The sequence below is a fragment of the Pelophylax lessonae genome (assembly GCF_965119305.1).
Source record: "Pelophylax lessonae genome assembly, chromosome: 5".
In the NCBI taxonomy this organism is placed as follows: Eukaryota; Metazoa; Chordata; class Amphibia; order Anura; family Ranidae; genus Pelophylax; species Pelophylax lessonae.
The window spans coordinates 28663068-28674443 of NC_138772.1; the positions used below are offsets into that span (position 1 = coordinate 28663068).

The 11376-nt window shown below is 45.2% G+C and overlaps 1 protein-coding gene across 1 annotated transcript in view; it reads left to right on the forward strand.

Annotated features, from left to right (window-relative positions):
* Positions 1 to 10857, forward strand: part of KLHL40 (kelch like family member 40) — a 37240-nt gene extending 26383 nt beyond the window's left edge. Inside the window, exons 4-6 of the mRNA XM_082259572.1 lie at positions 5515 to 5700; positions 7638 to 7784; positions 10544 to 10857. Of these exons, the coding sequence (XP_082115698.1) occupies positions 5515 to 5700; positions 7638 to 7784; positions 10544 to 10655 (445 nt within the window). The 3' untranslated portion in view covers positions 10656 to 10857. The remainder of the gene's footprint in view (positions 1 to 5514; positions 5701 to 7637; positions 7785 to 10543) is intronic.
* Positions 10858 to 11376: the final 519 nt, after the last annotated feature.

Genomic DNA, 11376 nt, shown 5'->3' on the forward strand with positions numbered 1-11376 from the left:
GCTTCAAATGTACAAGTTATTTCTCTCAATGATTTTCCTTCCTATAATGCTGCACCGTGGCTGGCTTGGTGTCAGTCAGTTGTCTAGAAGAAAATACACTTTAATATTATTTATTTGGTTGAGGGTTAAATGAACCCCTGCCTACTTGCCTAGACACTTTTAGTGTGAAGCAACGGAACGGATTATGGATTGGAAATGGACACATTGGACAGGACAATCTTCAAAAACAAACCATCAGTGCTATAAAGCTATAAAACAAGACTGGTGATGTGACTGACTGGTGACTGGCGGCAGACTGAATTAGTAATTACTAATTCATTAAAAACATGAATTAGTAATTATTTCAGTGCTTAGCATTTGGGAACATGTAGGTTTTTCTGTAAGAACACTAGATGATCCACATGTTCAGGTTTAAGACTGCTTCTTTTCGCTGTTATAACATCTCCTGCAGTAGAGAAAACCCGCTCTGCAGATACACTTGTACCTGGGATACACAAGTAGTGCTTTGACAGCTGAGAGAGGAGGGGGAATATGACCTCACGCCACCATTTTAAAGGGTCCTCAGTGAGAGGCAGAGGTGGGGCTTTACAATATTTTTCCATTTCGTCTTCTGCCTTGGCATAGGGGGTCTTAGGTTCTATTGCACCATCAGTGAAAGACTGCCCCAGCAAAGTCATGAGCAGCGATGTTGTGGCCTTTTTTTTGGGAGGAGAATGGCTGTCCTCAATGGGTGTTGTTTCTTCTTCCACAGTTGCTTTTTCCCTAGGCACTTCATCCACATTTTCCCTTCTATTACATGTAATCTGTGTGTTTGAACAAAAGATAATAGTATAAGAAGAGCTGAACTGACTAAGAGTGTGATTCATTGATGAGGTGTGGGAAACTGCACGGTAATCCATACCATACAGTTCCACTTCCCACACCGCATCAGTGAATCAGGGCATATTACACAACACAATGTAGCTGAGCTTCTAGCTGTCTGGCAGGAAACATGATGAAATTCGAATTACCTCCAAAGATGCAGCCTCCTCAGTCACTCCTCTGTATATCTCCGATCTCTCCTCCTCTGTGAGAATAAAAGGCAGTCCTTTAAAGCGAGGATCCAGAGCAGAGGCTGTATGAAGGATCTTCTTCTCTGCCTCACTGCTGTACCTCTTCAGGAGATCTGTTTGGATGACATTCTTGATCTCATGGGTCATGGCTGTGTCTCCCATGGTGTCTGTCATGCTCTGGAGCAGTTGTGCATTTAGAGGGGCAATGAGAGACACTGTTGGGTTGCGCTCTTCTGACATCAGCAAGGTTGCAACCTTCATTGGCTTTAATGCACTCACAGCGTCCTCTGCATTTGACACATCTGTTTCATTAAGAGTGCAGAGATCAGACTCTCCTTTTCTGACTTCTGGAGACAGCAAGGTGGCACAAACTGCAGGTTGTTGTTCTAAGAACCTCTCGACCATGTCATATGCGCTGTTCCATCTTGTTGGCACATCAGTTATTAGCTTATGATTCTTCAGGCCCAGACATTTCTGTTTCTCTTTTAGACAGTGGCTTGCTCTAGTGCTGCGATGGAAGAATGTGGATATTCGTCGCACTCTGGCGAGAAGCCTGGAGAGCGTGGCCCCTTTCAGTGCCCGCTGACATGCAAGATTGAGTGTATGGGCAAAACATTTAACATGAGGAAATTTACCAACTTGAGCTGCAACTATCATGTTCGCCGCGTTGTCGGTCACAAGCACTACAGATTTATCAGACAGCTGCCATTCTTCCACAACATGAGACAGTAGCTCTGCCAGATGAGCACCTGTGTGAGACTCATAAATGGCTCTTGTTTGCAACACATGTGACAAGACCTGCCAGTCCTTAGTAACGTAATGTGCTGTTATTGTAACATAGGACTCCGTTGTGACTGAAGTCCATGAATCACACGTTATTGCGACTCGACTGGCTTGGTTCATTGACGCAAGTACCTGAGCTTTGGTGTCGTGGTAGAGTGCAGGTATAACGTTTTCTGTAAAGTGCCTGCGTGATGGGATCTTATAACGTGGCTCTAGCGTCTTCACAAGGTAGCGAAACCCGGCGTTGTCCACAACTGAGTAAGGCCGTAGGTCCTTGGCGATGAAAGCTGCCACAGCTTTGGTTAGTTTCTTCCCTTTTTCTGAGTTGGGCGGATAAGTTGACAGTATGGCATCAATTCTTGGCTGATCTGGGTCTAGCAGTCTTTCCTTGGTAGTGGTGGCACTGCTGGTGGCGACAGGTGTTACTAACTCAGAGTGAAAATGGCTAACATGGTTTTTCAAGTTCGTAGTATTCCCTAGGTATTTAATTTTTGTGTGACAGGCTTTACATACGGCGTGTGTCTTGTCCAACTCACGCTTCCCTGTGTGTTCGTAAAATCCAAAATGTGCCCAGATGTTTGCTCTTAAAACGCTAGGTGCATTTTTTATCTCTCGATCTTTTTCTCCTTCTGCCATTACCACCATACTACCACGTATGTGACGGAGACGGATGACGTAAGTTGCCAAACTCTGTCAGTGTTTAAAAAAAAAAAAAAAAACTTGTAAACTAAGCCGCAACAAGTCAACCAAGCAACATCTTTCATAAAATATGACTGTCTGTCTGTCAGACTCCCTTATGCATGCACTGAGCCAAAACCCCCGGGGCCCCCCCTTACCCCACAGCTGCCTGTGACAGTGACAGTGACACTGACAGAGACCCCCCTCCCCCCATAGCTGAGCTGACACTGCAGCCTGACACACTGACAGAGACCTGGGTGGATGTCCCACACCTTCCCCAATCCCCCACAGCACTGAAAAACACTGAGAGTGAGTCCCCCCCCTTGCCCAGACCCCCACAGCTGACACTGACAGAGACCTGGATGTCCCTTCCCCAATCCCCCACAGCACTGACAAACACTGAGAGTGAGTCCCTCCCCTTGCCCAGACCCCCACACTGACAGAGACCTGGATGTCCCACACCTTCCCCAATCCCCCACAGCACTGACAAACACTGAGTGAGTCCCCCCCTTGCCCAGACCCCCATAGCTGACACTGACAGAGACCCCCAGGCCCCCACTGACACTCAGAGAGAGCCCCCTGGCTGCCAGACTGCCACAGCAGAACAGTACCCCCGGGCCCTGACCGACCGTCCCCTATCCCAGGCCCCCCCCATCACAGACAATGACATCCCCCAGAGATACAGACGAGACCCCCATGAATGATTACACAATTATTTGTTCGGACATACCTGCTGTGTGACTGTGTGGGTTGTTCTGCACTGCATTGCAGAGGAGGACTGGTGCTGTGCTGCTCTCTGGGCTCTGTGGCGGGCGGCTGGCGTCACTGGCAGTGGCGTGGCGGCTGGGCCTCCAGGGCCTGTCGGCTACGGTGAGGTGAGGTGAGGCTGGCGGCGCTGGCTGGCTGCGATGGGGACGCACTTGGGGCTCCTCGCTCCTGTGTGTGGAGTGTGGACTCACTGGACTGGCTTCTGGCTTGGCTGGCTGGCTTCTTGGCTGCAAGGCCGCAGGTGGGACGCCGATACACGCGGGGATGTCTTGCTGCGCCTCGGCCCGGGTCAAAGAGACGGAAGGGGAGGGGCGGAGCTTTTTTATTAAGCTCCCGCCACTAACCCACCAATCAACTGCCGATCTTGTGTTTTTTTCTCCCTTGCGCGATAGGGCGTGGCCGCAGCTGATGACGTCGTTTCCTAATCGATTATGCCGGCAGCCCGCATCGATGCAGAATCGCGAAGGGTCGAATCGCGATGCATCGATCTTTCGATTATATTCCCCAGCCCTAATGACTAGGCATGATGGGAATTGTAGTTCCTGAACAACTGCAGGGCCGTAGTTTGGGAATCCCTGGACTAAACAGTAGAAAATAATAGAATAAAATAGAAAATGACATAACCGTTTTCCGAAATTCAAATTTTGAATGGAATAAATTTGAATTTCAAATAGAATCAATTCAAATTCCAATAGAAAAGAATAGAATATAATAGAAAAGAAAAGAACAGAATTGAAAATAAAAAAAGAATAGAAAAAACAATAGCACAGAATGGAATATAAAGAATATAACCATCTTCCAAAATTTTAATTTTGAATAGAATAAATTCAATTTCAAATGAAATAGTAAAGAAAAGAATAGAAAATAAAATAATAGAATACAAAAGAATAGAATAAAATACCTTGTAGAAAGAATTTACCAAAATAACTGTTTTCTTAAATTCAAATTTTGAATAGGATAAATTCAAATAGTATAGAAAAGAATAGAATATAATAGAAATGAACAGAATAGAAAATAAAAAATAGAATAGAAAATAAAAAATAGAATAGAATAAAAAGAATATTACCATCTTCCAAAATTCGAAATTTGAATAGAATACATTTGAATTTGAATAGAATAGAAAATAAAATAATAGAATAGAAAAGAATGGAATAAAATAAAGAATAGAAAAGAATAGAATGTAATAGAATATAACATATTTGAAAAATTTGAATTTGAATATAATGGAAGAGAACAGAATATAATAAAAAAGAAAATAACAGAATAGAAAATAAAAAAAATTGGATAGAAAAAAAAAATAGAATAGAATGGCATAGAAAGAATATAACCATCTTCCAAAATTTGAATTTCGAATAAAATAAATTCAATTTCGAATGGAATTCGATTCAAATGCAATGAGAATGAAATTCAATTTGAATTAGAATGGAATTTGAATCGATTTGAATACACAAAAAGAATTCTGTAAACTAATTTAACTGAACAAATTTATGTAAATAGCGAATCGAAACGAAACACATTTTTTCATTCTGCACATGACTAACAAGCTGTAGAAATTCTGCACTTTGAACGGCTGTAGAGAAGAGAATACTGCAGATAAACAGGCACAACTTATGTAGGAGGATTTGTTTCATCTCTGTGTATCACCTGAGGCCAGTCACTTCACTTGGGATATGTAAGGGTTTACACCCGCTCTAATTGCATCCCTCTGGTACAGGTAGTATACTCTACAGAGGAGTGTAATTCTGCTGACCTGCTACTTTGTTGCTCTCGAGTTCCTGACCCCGTTGAACAAAAGATTTAAAACTCAGTATGTACAAATACTGTACTGGTGACCTTAGCATAGGGAACAAACTAGTTAGTGAAAAGGGATATAAAAGGAGTCACAGCCATTCGCTAAAATTAGAAGAGAAGCGGTTTAACCTTAAACTGCGTAAAGGGTTCTTTACTGTCAGAGCAGTAAGGATGTGGAATTCTCTTCCACAAGCAGTGGTCTCAGCACGGAGCATCGATAGTTTAAAAAAAGCGATTAGATGGTCACGTTAATGACCACAACATACAGGGATATACAATGTACAACATACAGGGGTATACAATGTACTATTGACAAAAACACTTACACACACACTCATCATAGGTTGGACTGGATGGACTGGTATCTTTTTTCAGCCTCTCTAACTATGTAACTTTGTAACTATGTAACTCAGCTAAACTCAGCACTCTTTGCTCTCTGCAGGAAATGTCTGAACCGTCTTTGTGTCTACAACCCCAAGAAGTTTGAGTGGAAGGAATTGGCCCCCATGAAGACGGCTCGCTCATTGTTCGGCGCAACCATTCACAACGGGAAGATTCTCATCGCTGCCGGAGTCACCGACACAGGGCTTACCAATACCATCGAGGTCTACGATATCAAGACTAACAAGTGAGTGACACCAAACAATCATTTTATGTTACCAATATAAAGTGAAATTTTAGCCCGGCCAGTGGCGGCTGGTGCTCCATGGGCCGGGGGGGGGGCGCAGACAGACCGCACCATACTCCCCCCCCCCCCCCCGGACCACACCAGCCCACACACCATACCCCCCGGACCACAAGGAGACAGAAGAGGAGAGGACAGAGAGGACCCCCCCCACTCACTTACCCACCCTGCCTGGATGCAGCAGCAGGCGGCGGCAGCTTCAGATTCTTCCCTGTCTTCTGCGTCTCCTCCCTCCTCCTCCATGCCCAATGGCATGGCTTCTCCTTTTGCCCAATCGGGAAGCGGGTCTCAAAACCCACTTCCTGATTGGCCAGGAGGAGGATCCGTGTGACAATAACGAATTTTCATTCGCTATTGTCACACAACTGGGTGGGCGTGCGCCCACCCTTTTTTTTAGCCTGTGAGAGCCTCTGGCTCTAATCACATGGATATAAAAAAAAAAAAAGCCCCATTGAACTCCATGCATCCGGCGCCCCGCTTGTAGATTAGGGGGCCCTGCGCCCCGTATGACCAGCCGCCACTGAGCCCCGCCCTGTACTGGCTCCACCCCCCTGTGACGCCACCATTATGGTGCAAATGTGGCGAAGGGCTCTTCAATGGCTTTGGGGTCCTGGCAGACAGAACCCTTTGGCACATCTGCATATGCTCAAGTGATCAGTGTCGGCACCTCCAGTACTGAATGTATGCAAGAGATGCTGGGGTGTGCTGACGGGTCTACTGATGCTTGCTGCTGGGGGTCTATTGTAGCTAGAGGGGATCCATTTTTGCATGGGGGGGTCTATTGTTGCTTTGTAAATCTATTGATATTGGTGGAGGATCTATTGTTGGTTAGGTGTGTCTTATGTTGCTGGGGGGTCAATTGTTGCTAGAAGAGTCCTACTGTTGAGGGAGGGGTCTGTTGATGCTGGCTGTGTGGAGATTTGTTGTTGCTGCCGGGAGTCTATAGCTGCTGGGGGGTCTACTGTTGTTCTGGGGGGATTTTTTGTTGCGGGTGGTTCATTTTTTTTGTGGGGGGGATCTATTGTTGATGTAGGGCAGAGATCCTCAAACTACGGCCCTCCAGCTGTTGCGGAACTACACATCCCATGAGGCTTTTTAAAATGCCGACATTCACAGACATGACTAGGCATGATGGGAATTGTAGTTCCCGAACAACTGGAGGGCCTTAGTTTGAAGACCTCTGATGTAGGGTCTTCTATTATTGTTGCTGGCTGCAGGGGATCTATTTTACTGCTTTTCTTGTTCTCATTAACAAATTATTTGCCACAAAAAAAGTTATACTTGGTTCAGTATTCTCCATAAAGGGAAGTACTGGGAGTTGGGCAAGGGGTGGAACCAAGGAACATTCCTCGGAGGTGGGTAGGGGGCGGAGAAAAGAGGTGACTCGGGTGCAGGAACTCTCCCTTTCTAAGAAAAAAAGCCCTGAGTGTAACTAAAAGGCAGCCTTCATCCACATGCCGGCTTGTGTACAATTTTTGGGCAGTTTTAAGGCATTTTGCCAAAGCACCCCTAAAGAAACCTCAAGGCACCCTGGTGGAAAAAGGCTGCTCTAGAGAGTTAATATGAAGAGAGGCACCAATGGGATGGGCTGGAAAAACAAGTCTGATCCATGGAGGCCCCACCTCATAACTTACAGGACTTAAAGGCTTGGTGCCAGATACCACAGCATACCGTCACAGGTCTAGTGGAGTCCATGCCTCGAAGAGTCAGGGCAGTTTTGGGGACAAATGGGGGATCCAACGCAATATTAGGTGGGTGGTCATAAAGTTGTGTCTGATTGGTGTATATACTGTATACACACACACTGTAGTCACAATCAAATCTGCTGTATATATATATTTAGGAGTTGTCTGTTGGTGACCCTCTCTCTGGTTCCTCAGGTGGGAAGATTTCACGGAGTTCCCCCAGGAGCGCAGTTCCCTCAGCCTGGTCAGCATCGGTGGAACGCTATTCGCTATCGGAGGATTTGCCACGGTGGAGAATGAGAGTGAAGAAATGGTGCCGACAGAACTGAACGACATCTGGAGGTGAGGAAAAAACTGGTGGGGCTTCTCCTCCATCAACACCCTATGAAATCCAAACACTTTTTCGCATACGGTCATTCTTTAACCACTTAAGCCCTGGAAGATTTTACCCCCTTCCTGAACAGGGGGTTTTTTGCAATTTTTTACTGCGTGACTTTAACGGACAATTGCGCGGTCGTGCGACGCTGTACCTAAACGAATTTGGCGTCCTTTTTTTCCCACAAACAGAGCTTTCTTTTGGTGGTATTTGATCACCTGTGCGATTTTTACTTTTTGCGCTATAAACAAAAAAAGAGCGTAAATTTTGCAAAAACCACAATATTTTTCACATTTTTTTATATGAAATCCCCCCCCCCCAAAAAAAAATGTAAAAATCAAAATTTTTTAACATTTTTGGCCAATTTGTTTTCTGCTACATATGTTTGGTAAAAAAAAAATCGCAAAAAGCGTATTTTGTTTGGTTTGCGCAAAAGTTATTGCGTTTACTAACTAAGGGAAAGATTTCTGTAATTTTTGGTGGTTTTTTTTAACACATAATGGCGGCGATCTGCAATTTTTTTTTTTGCGGTACTGCAACATTACGGCGGACAGATCGGACCCTTGACTGACATTTTTGACACTTTTGGGGTTACCAGTGACATTACTACAGTAATCAGTGCTATAAATATGCACTGTTACTGTAAAATGACACTGGTAGTGAAGGGGTTAACTTTATTTGAGAGGAAGGGGCTGTGTGTGTCCCTAGGGGCGTGATTCTTACTGTGATTGGCTGTGGCTTGAAGTGTAGGAACACTGATCAACGGTCATACATAGTAGAACCGTATGATCACTGTTTCTACACAGGGGAGAATGACAGGCGGCTTGTTTACATTAGCCGCCTGCCCTTCTCCCTCTGCACCGACGATCGCTGAGTGACCGGCGGACATCGGGTCCGCCAGTCACACGCACGGACTTGCTGGGGAACGAGCCGGGGCTGGAGCGCGCCTCTGCGGGCGCGCGCTTGCCCGCTATTGGCTCCCAAGCAAGTGACAGGCTAGTGACGCATATATACGTCCCTTTGCCTGGCCGAGGCGGTGGTCGGCAGCCGGTTATACGGTCTGATACGCCCAGTTTTAGAGTTTCGGGTGGATACGCTTCAATTGACAGAGCTATACTTTTATATCCCATCTATGACCATTGTCACCAGGACGGGAAAGGAAGGGAAATCCTAACAAAAACTGGTATTAACCACTTAACCACTTTAGCCCCAGCCGCCGCAGATGTACGGCGGCAGGCTGGTGCTCCCAGGCAAATTGCCGTACATGTACGGCGCTCGCCTGGGTGGAGCTAGGGGGCGATCGCGCGCTCCCGCCGCCGCTCCTCAGCTGGGGAGCCAGTGCGTGTGACCGGCGGCTCCGATGGTCACCGGCCACTCGCAATTTCCCGCAGCAGAGAGAAAAGGACAGACGGTTGATGTAAACACAGCCGTCTGTCATTCTCCCTGAAGTGATCACAAAGGCTAAGTGATCCTGCTATGTAGGATCGCATGTCTCTGTGATTACTTCACAAGCCACACCCCCTGACAGTTAGAATCACGCCCCTAGGGATACATTTAACCCACTGATCACCAATACTGTTAACCCCTTCCCTGCCAGTGTCATTTTTACAGTAACAGTGCATATTTTAAGCACTGATTACTGTAGTAATGTCACTGGTACCCCAAAAGTGTCACAAATGTCAAAAAGAGACATCAGAATCGTCGCTGTCGTCACTTTCCGTACCTGATGACGAATTTTCCCACCAATCGCTATCGTTCCCATTGGTGGAGGCGGGCGCATGTGCAGTAGACGACGACGGCGGCCATCTTCTTGGTTGGAAACATCTCGACGTACACACACCCAAACGCTGCTGCCACTCTGCAATAAATGTGAGTGCAATCTTTTTCAGTTTATGCATAATAAACCCTTTTAAACATACTGCACCATGAGAGGCTCCTCTTATGTTTTCTTGAGATCAAGTGCGAGAGGATATCAGTGTTTGTGATCTAGTGTGCCTTGGATATCTGCTGGGATCGATCCTATGCCTTTGAGGTCTATATCAGTGTACTGCTTAATACATGGTGAGATCTGGTAAGGGTATTTAAGATACCTCTCTTGGTGGTGGCCTATGTCACGTGGACTTTGAAGGGAAAATGGACTGTACACTATAGTTTCCATCCACACGTGGTTATCCATTACTTGGATTGATCTTAAGGACTGTTCCTTTTAATTACACGGACTTTTTAGTAATAGTTTTAAGCGCTACAATTTTACACTTTTTATGCTTTATGATTTTTTCAGGATCATTTTGTGTAGCTGCTTTTCACAGATTTATATTCATTTATGTAATTTATTCATCAAGTGTTATATGAATTTTAGCTAAGTGGTGCATAGCGCAGCTATTTTACATTATTTAGATTTCCATGCAAAACAATGTACCGATTTTAGCACATTATAATCAGACCGCCAGGGAGGTTAAGGTAACGCAGTGCCATATCACCAAAAATGGGCTGGTCATGAAGGGAGGATAAAAATTCCGGAGCTCAAGTTGTTGATTTGACACAAACACTAGAAATGTTCTAGAGAATACTCACACAAAGCACTGTGTTTCCTGCTACAGGATTGCAGATTGCAACAATTTAACATTGCCAGTCGCTAGCCAGCACTTAGCACTAGTCCAATGTGGAAGTGACAGTTCCCGCACAGTGACCACATTGACATGTTTTATGTATGTTGCACTTACAGGTATAATGAAGATGTGAAGACGTGGGAGGGAATGCTCCGTGAGATCCGTTATGCTTCTGGAGCTACTTTCATCCCCGTGCGCCTCAATACGCTGCGGCTGACAAAAATGTAACTGGATTCCGCCATCGAGAGCTGGACGTGATGTGTTCTGGAAAACGGGGGAAAAAAAATAACAATTGAAAGAGTTAAACTCAGGATGTTACCTCGGAATGAGTGAGGAGAGCACAGAAAGTTTACTGAAAGGACTTAGGACTTGGATTAGTTGATTTTTACTCATTTACAGTCAATAGTGCCAATGTATTTCCCAAGACACTAAACCAGCCTTTCTCAACACAGAGGAACCCTTGAAATAAATTTCTGGTTTTCTGCTAAAAATGAAAAATCTACAACTCATGACACATTAGTGTGACAGTCAGTGGGAAGAATGCTTCTTACTCTTGTCATCATTGGGAAGAATTACCCCCCTTACAGATAGCTAAAAGGAACAATGGTGTCATTGGGAACTTATCTGAGAGGCAGAAATTTGAACCCCAAGCAACCTCAGGAAGAACCCTGCTTGAGATAACCTGCACTAAACCATTCACACCCATCTGACTCCCCAGAGGAGCTTACAATCCAGTGTCTGCAGCACAATCACACACAATACATTGATTTTGTGTCAAAGCCAAATGGCCTACTAGGATGTGATTGGGTTATTGAAAGAAAGCAGAGCCAACTAACACCAACACAGGGAGCAGATACAGACTCCATGCAGATAGTGTCGTTGGTGAGACTTGAAGGCTTGCTATGTGCTTAACCATTACAATGTAACTAATGAGTGTTGAAAGGACCCC